Here is a 14,005-nt window from a genome sequence, read left to right on the forward strand (position 1 = left end):
CTCAACACTTGGGGATTATGGGGATTACAATTTGAAATAAGATTTGGGTGGGGATACAGCGGCAAACCACGCCAACAGGCATGATCATGATAGTCCATTCTCACACTGCTATAAAGATGCTACAGCCTCAAACTCTTGGACTCAAGGGATCCTCATGCTTCAGTCTCCCAACTAGCTGGGACTACAGGCATGTACCACCACGCCCAGCTTAACTGTAAGTTTATATAATTTAATTTAATTTTATATGTTTAATAATGGCCATGTTCATCAAGCACCTCACAAGCTTTCTGAAAATCTATTTTTATTTTTATTTTAAAAATATTTTTGTAGACATGAGGTCTCACTATGTTGCTCAGACTGTTTTCAAACTCTTGGCCTCAAAGGTTCTCCCACCTAGGCCTCCACAAGTGGTGGGGTTACAGGCGTGCCACTGTGCCCATCCAGATTCCTGAAAATTTAACAGTTCTATTAATTGTTGAACATGCTGGTTCAAGCACACACCACTGGGAATAGTTGTGAGGAGGACAGTTGAGTGCTGGGGGAAGGAAGGAAGAAAACAGTGAGGATAAAGAACAAGTTCACATATCCCACCAACTTTTATTACCTGATCCCCATGGGGAGGCCCATCAGAGAGTGCCTATGACCTGTTACAATGAACTCTAAAAACACTTCCCTACTCTTTCAAGTCTCCCTGTGAGCATTGGTTACACTTCCAGTATCCCATTCTTATAGTTTAACTCATGAAAGAGGGCGGGATCTTCCTTCTGCCAATACTAGTTCCTTCTCCTCAATGAAAAGTTAGACACAAACTCTAAAATAAAGGCAACTCCCAGAATACAACACAGCCCCAGTTAAATTAAAAAGGCTTTTATCCAAAAGACAGGCAATAACAAATGCTGACAAGGATATGGAGACAAGGGAACCCTTGTACACTGTTGGTGGGACTATAAGTTAGTACAACCACTGCGGAGAATGGCTTGAAGTTTCCTCAAAAAACTAAAAATAGAGCTACCATATGATCCACAATCTCACTGCTCGGTGTACACCTAAAAGAAAATAAATCAGTATATTGAAGAGATATCTGTATTCTCATGTTTATTACAGCACTATTCACAATAGCCAAGGTTGGAAACAACCTAAGTGTCTATCACAGATGAGTGAATAAAGAAAATGTGGTACATACACACAATGGAGTACTATTCAGCTAAAAAAGAATTAGATCCTGTCATTTGCAACGACGTGGATGGAACTGAAGATCATTATGTTAAGTGAAATAAGGCAGGCACAGACAGACAAACTTCACACGTTCTCACTTGCTTGTGGGAGATAAAAATTAAAACAATTGAACTTGTGGACATAGAGAGTAGAAGGATGGTTACCAGAGGCTGAAGAGTAGTAGGGGTTGGTGAAGAAGCGGGGATGGTTAATGGGTACAAAAAAATAGAAAGAATGAATAAGAACTAGTATTTGATAACACGACAGTGTGACTATAGTCAATAATAATTTAATTGCACATTTAAAAATAACTAAAAGTATAATTGCATTGTTTGTAACACAAAGGATAAATGTTTGAGGTGATGGATACCCCGCTTACCCTATGTGTCTAATAATCACACATTGTAGTAATACCCAATGTGTGATTATTACACATTGCATGCCTCTATCAACATATCTCATATACCCCATACATCTATATATATATACCTACTATGTACACACAGACGTTAAAAATTAGGAAAAAACAAACACAACAATGAGACTGAGCTGGAAGGATGGAGCTCTGGGATAGATTTGTCCTACATCCCTGCCTGGGAGGGAATCCACACACATGCGAGAAGACAAACTAGGAGCATGGGACACTAAATTATACCACATTGCACTCACTGGGGTCACAGGGTTTCTTCCAAGTGACCCGCACTTGCCCATCCCATCTCTCTGTGACAGTGGCACCTGCACCAGACTACATGTTGAGGTGTTATCTGAAATTACGAAATAAAACAGAAGTAAGAGTTCTGTGAGCTCATCAAAATGCAGTCATCTAAGTTCAGCTGTGAACTGCCAAATCTGAGGAGTGATCTGACAAACCATCTTTTCTTTGCAATCCAAGAAGACTTACCGGAGAGAACTGCTCAGATAATCTGCAACATCCGGTTCCTGGGGACAGCTAAGGAAAGAAGCAGGGGTGCATGTTTCTGCCCAAAGCTGGGGTTTGGCCGAGGTGACTACACACCCCCTTTCCTGACTCCCATAGGCTAAGTGCCTGACTTCTTGAGAAGCCTGCTTCTTGAGAACAAAAAAGTGATTGAAAGCCTCATGGGAGATGAGCAATCCTCAAGACACAAGCAGAAAAAGTCCCGGTGATACAGGAAGCGGGTTCAGGAACCTGCTGGTTCCTGATACATAAATTAGACAGCAGAGGCAGCACTGCATGACACGAAGCTCGCTCCTGCCTAGCATCTGTGAGCAGCTGCCAGGCTCTGACCAGGACCCTTTCCTTCTCCTCACTGGCTGATGGATCCCAAGGGGCTCCTCGCCTTGACCTTCGTGCTATTTCTCTCCCTGGCTTTTGGGGCAAGCTACGGAACAGGTGAGTGTTCATCTGCCTGATGGTTTGAGTCCCACGTTAGCTGCCTGGAATCAGCATATCTTTGTGGATGGAGAGAAGGTGCAGGGCTGGGGATTGTGTTTGGTCACTCTTCCTTAGGGACTGGCTGTCAGTTTCAACTGCCTCTTTCAAAGAGGAAGGAACATTATGAGTTCCTGGGCCCTTGGGTTTCCAAGACTCAACCCCACCAACCCCAGTTTCCAAGGAAATGAGGAGCTCTAAGCCAAAGGCTCCAGTCACTTTTCTGACCAGTCTTAGGGTGACGGGCTCTGGTAGAAGTCCTGGTTGAGTGGTTGGTTTTACATGGGCATTCTTCTGACAAAGATCCAGCCTAGAGAGACTGAGCTGGATGGAGTGAGCTCTGGGAGATGATTTGCCCTACATCCCTGCCCTAGGAGGGAATCTGTGCCCATGCAGGCTGACAAACCAGGAGCATGGGTCAACAGAAAGCATTGGCTAGAGTGGGAAGAGAGAGTAGAAGTGAAAACTCCAGGCTTTTGGCTAATAACCAGCAGTGACCACAGTGCAGTCATACTGGTGTGTATTTTCTTGGAAGAGAAGGTCCAAGAAAGCAAGAGGGAAGAAGTTGGGATTTCTGGAGCCTAGGGCTGGTTACAGTATGCGGGAAATGCAAATTGGGGACCCTCAGAGAGTAGCTCCAGCAGGAAGGCCAGACAAGGGCTACCTTTGGATCTGGACTCTGTTCCTGTCTTTCTGGATATCTTCTTCCCAAGGCAGGCTCTTGCTTTCTGTTTAGAAGTATCAGGGCTATGAGAAAAGGTATTTGAGAAAGAAAAAGCCAAGCAAGAAGTGGACTTTGGACTGCCTGTGTGAGTGGGGTGAGAATCTCTTTCTGCTTATTTGTTTAGACTGTGGGAGGTAGCCTGGAGTAGAAGAGGTGGCATTACGGACAGTGGGGGAAATCCTGAGGCCCAGGGTGTTTTAAGCTTGGGGTTTTCAAGACCGCAAATCCAATATGGACTTTTCCAGGAAAAGCACCGAGATATACCAGGGATGTGGGGGTACTGCACAATGGATGTGTCTTTTACCAGACAGTCAGATGAACAGGGCTTGCTCAGCCACTTTCTTTTGGAATCTGCAGACCCATGGGTCATACTTCCCAAGGTCTAGGAGAGACAGAACTGAGCTCAGGGCTCAGAAAACCAAACTGAACCACTTTAAGTGGTCACAGGGAAAGCCAAGCTTCCCTTGTTGCAACCAATTTGTGACTGCACCATTTTTGGAGCACTTCTTGGTGACTATAAGGAGTGATGGTGCTGAACTGTGAGCTGGACTTTTCCATCTCTGTGCTTGCTAGCCTCTTGGCCAGCCTGGCCCATAGCATCTTAGGCACTGCTGACCAATAGCTGGTCCTATTGAGGCTTTGGAAGTCACCGGTCAGGGAGAAGCAGCCCAGCCTCACAAGGCAAGTCTATCCAATCGGAGGCTGCTCACTTCATTGCATGTTTTCTTCTTTGAATCTTCACAAAAGTTTTTCAGTGATTTTATTTTTAAATACACACCCTTTTGTGAAGCCCCAATAAAACCCAGGCAGAAATGCTTTGCAAATGGGGCAGGTTAGTCATGACAGATTTGCCCAAACAAGAAGCTTGATACTTTTAAAACTGGCACCCACTCCCATTCTTGTTTCTACTCAACTCAACTTCTAATTCCCAGTCAGAATTGTAAAAATCAAAAAGTCCACATGTCCCTTCCCCAAGTAAAGTGAATTTTTCATTTCCCCCAATGAGATTTGTTTTAATAGACTTTATTTTTTAGAGCAGTTTTAGGTTCACAGCAAAGTTGGGCAGAAAGAACAGAGATTTCCCATATACCCTCTGCCCCATACATGCATAGCCTCCCCTGTTATCAATATCCCCCACCAGGGTGGTACATTTGTTATAATTGATGACCTTACCTCAGTGAGTTTTTTTATTCCTCCATGCAGCTCCTCCGCACCCCCTTCACACACTTTGGGGGAAGGTGAGGGACAAGTGCGTGGGTTCTAGACTTGGCCTAACCTTGTATGTTCAGTGGCCCATTCTATCCCAAGATGTCAATCTAGGCACTTCTATTTCTCAAAAATGTTAATACTGTGATGCGATGTGATGCTGTCACTTTCATTGTCTCCCTCACTGGACTGGAAATCAGAGTATCAGGGCTAATTGTTTTTATCCATAGATTGACTTTGAATGATCCCATTCAGCAGCTATTAAGGACAAATTATGTGGCAGCCACATCATTTGTCAAGGGTGCAAGGGTGCAAGGTGTGGGGAAAACAAAATGAACAACAGCCACTGCACAGCACCTGACACTGTTTCTGTACTGAAAGCCTGTACACAAATGTTTGTTGAGTGAATAATATTAGCATATACTGCATACTTGCTTTATACCAGGCACTGTTCTAAATGCTTTATGTGTGTCAGTCATTTCATTTTCACACCAACCCTATAAGATATGTATGTATTATTGGTACCATTAAAACTTTATAAATGAGGAAAGGGGCACAGAGTAGTTTAGCAATTTCTCTGTGCTCACATAGCCATCTGACTCCAGAGGCCTCAATGAGTGAAACTGGACAAGCCCATGTTTGGGAAGCAGGGTGGGGAGAATGCCACAATTTGTATCCAGATCCCATGGTAAAAATTAGAATGTGCTATCTATAATTGAAAAATACGAGTGGAATTGAATTGAAATAAATTGAAGTATAGAAATGTTCAAAAGGTGAGAGACTGATAAAAATCATAGAAGAATGTAGAGGGCATATAAGAAGTATTTGACCTGTAATTTGGAAAATGAAAACGTTTTTCATCATGCAAACATTCATTTAATTTTTTTTGTTAACTAGTTTGTTTATTGATTATCACATCTGTAAAACATGTCATGTCTATGAAACTTCAACAGTACACAAGAGTATTTAGTGAAGACTAATCTGCCTTCCATACCTCATGCTGGAGGCAACCACTGTGACCAGTTTCTTGTGTGTCTTTCCAAATGTATAGGTCTTCGTGTTTGATAGATCAGTAGGGTGATTATAGTTAACAATAATCTATTGTACATATCAAAATAGCTGGAAGAGAATAATTCAAATGTTCTTAGCATAAAGGAAAGAGAAATACTCTAGGTGATACATATCCCAATTACCCCGATTTGATCTTTACATAACATGGGAATGTATCAGATAGCACATGTACCCTGAAAATATGTACCTCTATTATGTATCAATTTTTTAAGAGAAGAAATCAAAGACTTAAGGATAAAGAGGGCGGGAATAAAACTTTTCTGGACTTTTCAGTGTCCTGGTGAAGAACACTAGCTTCCTGACACTTTTTTCATACCATGAGAATTAAATCTGTAGTCATTTGTATAGGTAATTGCTCTGATCCAAATGAATAATAAAACTTTTCCCGAGAGGACCAAATGGTTACAGCCTGAACAACGTCCCTAGGTAGAGCGCCCAAGGTGCCATGAAGCCTGGAGTCGCTATCTTCCTAAGCAGGCTAGCATAAGCTTGCGCCTTCATTTTGCAACATGCAAGAAGGAATGAGCCCCAGAACTTGGAGACAAGTCCCAGGACTTGCCATAAAAGCCAAGACATGTAAGGGACTATCTGGCTCCTGGAGAGATTTATTTACCTATCAAAGTGTTGGAATAAGGAGCAGACCTTTAAGAAGGGCAGGGGGGATAGCTGCCTCCTTCCCCTTTTATAGGTAGGGAAAATAATTTGTCCTTGTTTCTTACCTATGGAGTGTCTGGTTACTCACATAAAACTCTTATCACATCATCCTAGGGGGAAGCGGGGGCCAAAGCATTTACTATTTACTGTGAGTCATTTAATAAGAAATTTGAATCTAATCCAGAATATCTCATGTGCACATTTGGGATAAAGTTAATAAAAATGAATATTAAAAACTTAGCTCCAAATAAATAGGTCTGATGGGTTTGATTTTTATGGAACTTGAGAAGGAGTATTCCAGAAGGAGGCACAAATGCAGAGGTAAAGGGTTTCAAGTGTTCAGGGGAAATGGCAAGTTGTCTGTTGTACCTGAAATCTAGGGTTTATATTTAAGACACTTCCATGTCCTCAGCTGGCAAGTGGGGAAAAGGGTCCCCACCACTTTCCTCCATAACATACCTCTTAGGGATGTTATAAAGGCAAATCAGAGTACATTACAATTTTGGTGGGAGGAGGACTTGGACTCTGTGTTGTCATTTGCTCATTCGTTCATTCATCCATTTTTTTTATTAATTCACTTGGGCAACAAGGATTTACTGAGCTCCTACTATGTCCCAGGTGGGTGTTAGGGATACTGCAGTGAATAAAACAGACGCGGTCCGTACTCTTGGAAGCTTATAAGAGTAAGGGATTACAGGCATTGAACCAGAGTTGAACACATGATGAATGATATGAAGGAGTGCATTCATCGTCCATTGGAAGCCTGTGGCTGGACAACCCAACCTAAGTCAGGAGTCAGGAAAGTCTTCCCTATGAAAGAGATGTCAAAATGGAGACCAGAAAGATGGAAGTTGTTAGCTAGGCAAATAAAGAGTGGTTCTAGGCTCTAAGGCTAGGGAAGGTACATGCTAATAGTATAAGATAGAATGACCCAGAAGTGCCAAAGAATAAAAATAGGACTTTGACTGATGGGGATACAGTTTAAAAAGCAAACACAGACAAGTTGTCTTTTTTTCTGAGCCTAAATTTACCAAAACAACTGTGGAGTCCGTAAGTTCTGTTCCTTCTGTTCCTGAAAGAATGCTGTAGCAAGGTGCTAAAAGCACATATGAAAGTATCAGGGCTAGGCAAAAAAAATATGATACAATAAAACAAAAAGGGTTATCATTAGGTAGAAGCTCATGTTGTGAGAGGGTTGGCTAAATCATACTATTAATAATTTTTGACCAAACTCCTTAGGCCCGTGTGAATCACTCATTTTTCGAAGTAGAATTGCCCGCGAAGGAAAGTGAGTTGGTGTTAACAGCTACAAATGTTTCCTCCCAGACTCTTTTAGCAAACAAGGGCTGGCTGAATCACAGACACACTGGAAAACACTCATCAGGCAGCAGGATGTTTCAGGAGCAGGGATGCCACTTGAGGGGTTTTATGAACCACTTTAAAGCCCCCACTTATTTTTCCACCTTATGCTTAGGTGAGGGTGATCTCAAGTACCCCCTCCAGACCCCGACACACACACACTCAGGTGTTGCGTCATCATTCTTTATGTGGGTTGTGGGGTATAAGGGTCTCTTCCTGATGAAGTTTTGGTTCCACTCCTCATGACTGAGTGTGCATAAGCCACTCAGTCTCTCTCATCTACCCCTTCCCCTTTCCTCTTCCTCTTTCTCCTTCTATTTTCTTTCTTTGATTTTTTTCTTTGATTTCTTTTATTTTTTTGGTTATTCAATACCTCTCTTATATCCCTCTTTCTCCTCCCCCAACCAACTCCAAGTTCTGAAAGCAATCATGGTGCAAAGAGTGTGCAGGGTTAGGGGGGAAGGGGTGCATGGGAGCCATTTTGGGGAGTGGTGGCGATGGGTTATGGTCTGAAAATGGAATTTTTAATTTTTTTCTCCCCTATCAAAGTTGGTCTTTAAAAATCAACACTATGCTAGCAATTCTTAATCTTGTTTTGAATCTCAGATCCCTTTAAGAGATGGCATTTATGGATGAGCTCCCAGAAAAATATACATATGCGCATCTACACTTTTTATACAGAAGTTTGGAACTTCATTCTTGCACATATGGCTCTAAATTTTTCCCCATTTCTTTATACTTAGAAGTTTAGGTTCAGGACTCAAGTTACTCTCTTAAGTACTGTGCCTACAATTCAGGTATGCGGCCACCAAAGGGGTCACATTATCTAGACAGTCAGGCATCCACAAGTGTGGTTGGAAGAAAATCCAACATGCTTCCCAGTTTATTGATGTAAAAACAACCACAACCACAATAACTATAATGTTCCTCATGTCATCAAGCAGCAGGGGAGAGCACTCTGTTTTAAGCTTAATATATTAGCAATATTTTAAAAAACAAGTGCCTAATTGCCTTTCTCACTTTTCCTCAACAATTATGAATTTCAGTCACTCTAATCCAGCTTTTAGCCCAGAGAGACTACTTTTTCTTCTTCTCCAGTCACTGAATCTCCAGTCTACTGTTAGCTGAGCCCTTTACTGAACGACATTGGGATTTCAGGGTATTTTGGTAACAAGAATATTTGGGCCAGTGTGTCCAATTTTCCAATATCTCATCTTAGCCACAAGTCAGTTGTGAAAGAGTCTCGTCTAGGTAGCTGCATTACTTAAGCTGATGGTTCTATTTTACTCTCTGACTTTCTTATCAGCTAGAACAATCTATGCTCTCTTTGAGTCATGGACTCCTTCTTTTATGTACACTAGCTTATGGTTAAGTTCAGATATATATATATCTGAACTTATAAACTTATATGTATCTGAACCTAAATAAGAGGCTTTGGTCAGGTAATACGGTTTTCAGCATTCATAAATTGAACAGATATTTATTAAATGCCTCCTATGTGCTAAGCACAGAGTACCTGTTTTTAGGTCCTGGGGTCAAAATAGTGAACAAAATGAAGTTCTTCCTCTTGAGGCTTTTGCATTCTAGTGGGAGAGACAAAAATAAAACAAACAAAAAAAAATACAGTATAATATAAGGCAGTGATAAGTGCAGAAAGAAACGGAAAGCTATTTTAGATATATGGTCAGAGGAGGCCTCTCGGAGGAGAAACTGTTTGGAGCAGATACCTAAAATAAAGTAAAATAATGAGCTATCCAGGTATGGAAGGGAAGAAATTCTCCAGCGAGAGGAACAGCAAAAGCAAAAGTTCTGAGACAGGAATGTTCTTGGTGGGTTTAAGAAACAGCCAGGAGCCAGTGTGACCGTAGCACAGTGAGCAAAGAGGAGGGCAGGAAATGGAGTTGGAACAGTGCCAGGGACTGGGTATGCAGGGCCTTTGAAGCCATATCAATAGTGGACTATGGTTTTATTCTATCAGTGCTAGAAAGCCATAGAAATTTAAAAGCAGGAGAGAGACAAAATAGGACATGGTTTTTAAAGATTACTCTATCAGGGAGATCAGCTGGAAGAAGATGGCAGTACCAGGCCTGGGATGATGGTGGTGGAAATGCAGGAGGTGCGAAGGGTTCAGATACCAGACATATTTTGAAGTCAGAGCCAGGAGGATTTGCTGTTAAATTGAGTGTGGAGTATGGCTGGGCACAGTGGCTCATGCCTGTAATCTTAGCACTTTGGGAGACGGAGGCGGGCAGATCACTTGAGGTCAGGAGTTCGAAATCAGCCTGGCCAACATGGTGAAACCCTATCTCTACTAAAAATACAAAAAATTAGCCGGGCGGTGGCAGGCGCCTGTAATCCCAGATACGCAGGAGGCTGAGGCAGGAGACTTGCTTGAGCCTGGGAGGCAGAGGTTGCAGTGAGCCAAGATTGCAACATTGTACTCCAGCCTGGGCGACAGAGCAAGACTCGGACTCAAAGAAAAAAAAATTGAGTTTGGAGTATGCAAGAACGAAAGGAGTCAAGGATGGTTCCAATGTTTTGGCCTGAGAAATTGGCTGAATTATAATGTTTGCAGAAGGTGTTTTGGAACCAAGAGTTTGTTTGCTAAGTTTGAAATGCCCTTTAGACCTCCAAGTCCTATCTTGTGTAGGCAGTTGGGAGTGCAGTGAAGGGTTTGGTTGGGAGATATAACTCTGTAGCATCCCAGAAATATGTCAGACTGTGCAATTGGATGAGAAATTGGATTGGTGTGGATAAGAATGAGAACTCTGAGAACTGGGATGCTCCGGTATTTAGAGGTCCAGAAGAACAGAAGGTTCCTGCCAAGAAGACTGAGCAGAGGCAGCTTATAGGATAGGTGAAAAATCGGAAGAGTATGGTGTTCCCTGAGCCAAATGATGACAGTGTTTCAAGGAGGGATGGATGAACTATGTCAAGTACCCCCGAGAAAGAAAGTAAGATAAGAACCTTTGACTTGGCTTAGTGGAGTAGACGGTGACCTTGACAAAGGTGGTTCCAGTGAGCAGTAGGAAAGAACACCTGTTTATAGTGGGTCCAAGGAAAAATGGGTCTGGAAATGGGAAAATAAACTATAAACACACATTAAAGCACTTTACTGAAAAGGAAAACAGAGAAATGGAGAGGTAGCTGGGGATGGACCTGGGATCAGGGGAGATATGTTTAATATAAAGGAAACTACAAGTTTATATGTTGTGTATTGATGGAAATAACCTAGTAAAAAAAACCTGATAATGTGAGGGATGGAGGCAATTGCCGAAACAAAGCCTTGAAGTAGGTGAGTGCTCCATGGAGGAAGAGGCTCCACTTGCGTGGGAATGTAGACCATCCATCCAAGTAGGTAAGTTGAGTTAGTGGTGGTAATAAATGGAAGTTCTCTTTTCATTTCTTCATTTTATTTTTCAGTGAAACAAAAAGCAAAGTCGTCACATGAGAGAGGAGGGGGAAAGGCAGGTTGTGGGTTTGAGGAGAGAGGAGGTGTGAAATAATCAGCAGTAGGATCCCTTATAGTGGTTTGAAAGGCTCTTTTTTTTTTTTTTTTTTTTAAATCTTGTTGGCTCAGCTTTTTTGAAAAAGAAAAATACAGTAATAACTCACTGTCGACATTATTAACTATCTCAGGGTGCTTTAGAGAGAGAGGATTCCACAGTTTGAACACTGGGATTACCCCTTCTTGACTCCACATTCCTCAGATTTTTCTGTTTTCCTCATGATCTGAAATGGTTCCTGGGCTCATGAGCTCAGATCCACTTTCATTTGCTCTCTGTCCTTCATCCTGTATATTCAATGCTGGAATAAAACCCTGGTAGAGGAATTAACAGAACTGAATTCTAGTCCTGACTCTTACTGACTAGTCAGGGAAGTCATTTAACTTCTCTGTGCTTTTTGGATGCCTGAACCTTAAATCTGAGTTGATAAAGACCCAGTGCTCTAGTTACTCTATACAACTCTATCCCAGGTAATTTTAAGAAGTCTACTGACAGTTTTGAAATATTGAGAATATAGTGGGGATCCTCATGGCAGTCCTCATAGACCATGAAGGACTTGGCAGCCCCAGGGATAGCCCAAGAGGAAGGGGGAGAGCCTCCAGTCTGTCCTTCCTGTTCTGCTGACACTATGTTATCTAAAGGCCTTAATAATAAGGGACTCTCTTCTCCTCCCTCCCACAGGTGGGCGCATGATGAACTGCCCAAAGATTCTTGGGCAGTTGGGAAGCAAAGTGCTGCTGCCCCTGACACATGAAAGGATAAATAAGAGCATGAACAAAAGCATCCACATTGTCGTCACAATGGCAAAATCACTGGAGAACAGTGTCGAGAACAAAATAGTGTCTCTTGATCCATCTGAAGCAGGCCCTCCACGTTACCTAGGAGATCGCTACAAGTTTTATCTGGAGAATCTCACCCTGGGGATCTGGGAAAGCAGGAAGGAGGATGAGGGATGGTACCTTATGACCCTGGAGAAAAATGTTTCAGTTCAGCGCTTTTGCTTGCAGTTGAGGCTTTATGGTAATAATGGCGGCTTCCCCAGTCCACACTAAAGGGCCAAGGTGCTCCTTTGACCAAGAATTCAGGTCTCTCTTAAAAGCAAAGGTGTTCAGAATTGGAAGTAACTATAATGATCTTCTAGTTCGGGGGTATTTAAACCTGCTGCATGGAAGACATTTTAAAGGTTGAAATTGTTTTTTTTTTTTTTTTCCAAATTGCACATTGATGATAGCTGATTAAGCATTAGTTACTCTTACTCCCATTTCCCAAAGGAAAGGGGCCCAGCTACCTGTGGGCTGGAGGGCCTATAGCCCCAAGTCATATTTTATTTGAAAACAGAATTTTTTTCTGATTAAAAGAAATTGGATACCACAGATCAAACCCAGTCTCTCATACATGAGGACAGTGAAATCTAATCAGAAGCGATTAGCCCATTTACACACATTTGTGTAGGTGTTTCACTGCCCTGGGGGTTCTGGATAAAGAAGGCTAAAATTCAGCCCACATACCACTTGTTAAGCCCTGCATTCTGGCACCAGATCACACCTACCTGGTGGAAGAAGTGCCTTTTGTCATTTAAACAAAGGCTTTGGTTATAAAGTCTCTTAGTTGCTGTACTTAAACTAGGAACCAGGTCCACCTGAATCCAAGGCCAGTGCTTTTTTGAGCCTCTTTAACTACCAGTCCCTCTTGAGTGCACCCCAGGATTGCATCTCTTAGGCCCAGAGGCTCATCTGAATTCCCAGGGATCCTGATAGCCACGTGAGGCTTTCCTGCTTCTTCAAAATGACTTCCTTATCTCTGGGGATGGGACAGGAATTCCCAGCTAACCAACATTTCTTTGAAATTCTCAAATTTCTAGAGGGAAGGCAGCAATACTTTCACCAATCCTCCCTCGCCCCAGCATTCCCTTTCCTTCAAACAGTGCCTGTGGAATTCCCATGGCCCTCCCCCAGGTACCTGAGAGTCACTTCCAGCAGTGACTCCAGGGCGAGACTGCCATGAGCATGGAGGCTGCACAGGATGCATTTTCCAAAACGGTGTGGATTCCAGACATTCCATCCTTTGGTTCCTATGTTACCTGTTTTTGTCACATTTTGTGATCAAATTCTTACTTTGGAAAATGTGGTCTCTGCAACCATGGCATTGTTCTCAAGCCAAAGGAAGAGTTTGGGTGTTGAAGTCAGATAGACCTAGGTTCAGATCTTAACTTGGCCACTTAGAAGCTGTGAGATGTAAGACATTCCACCTCCCTGGGACTTGGCTTTCTCATCTATAAAATGGGAATAATTACAACTAGAGTTATAATTGTTGAGAAGACTAAAAAAGATCATGAATGTGAAAACCAGCACTGTGCTTGTCCTATAATAGTTGTTAAATAAGCAAGAGTTTACCTTTTATCTGGCCTATTTCATGGCCTTAGAGTGGGATAGATTGATGAGGCCTATGGTTATACTTGAGGACCTATCCCTATCTCAGACACACAAAAGCACTTACTACACACCCACCCACTCACTCACCCATGCGCGTGTGTGCGAGCACACACACACACACCCCCTCCCACACACATCAGTATAGATGAAATCCCACCACTAAAAAGTCATTCTTTTAGGTCTAGGAAGTAACAACGTAAGCCAACTAAAAACCATGGTGGATTAGTTGACAGCAAACTCCACTGATAGGAGACAGGAGAATAGCAACCTAGGTCAAGAACAGCAGGAAGGGCGAGTGAAGCCCTAACAATATTGGTAGAAGGGGCCTAAAAAGCAGATTCTTATTTTATCCCAAGGTGGTCTTGGAAAGGATATAGTGGTGCATGATGGACAGTGTGAAGCAGTAGATTCCCCACTAGAAATAAAT

The 14,005-nt window shown here is 42.4% G+C and overlaps 1 protein-coding gene across 2 annotated transcripts in view; it reads left to right on the plus strand.

Moving 5' to 3' along the window:
* The first annotated feature begins 2,145 nt into the window (after window positions 1-2,145).
* Window positions 2,146-14,005, plus strand: part of SLAMF1 (signaling lymphocytic activation molecule family member 1) — a 37,476-nt gene continuing 25,616 nt past the window's right edge. For both annotated transcript variants that reach the window (XM_010360736.2, XM_010360735.2), the window contains exons 1-2: window positions 2,146-2,587; window positions 11,828-12,166. In XM_010360736.2, the coding sequence (XP_010359038.1) occupies window positions 2,512-2,587; window positions 11,828-12,166 (415 nt within the window). In that variant the 5' untranslated portion in view covers window positions 2,146-2,511. The remainder of the gene's footprint in view (window positions 2,588-11,827; window positions 12,167-14,005) is intronic.

The sequence above is a fragment of the Rhinopithecus roxellana genome, chromosome 8 (genome assembly GCF_007565055.1).
Source record: "Rhinopithecus roxellana isolate Shanxi Qingling chromosome 8, ASM756505v1, whole genome shotgun sequence".
NCBI classification, from domain to species: Eukaryota; Metazoa; Chordata; class Mammalia; order Primates; family Cercopithecidae; genus Rhinopithecus; species Rhinopithecus roxellana.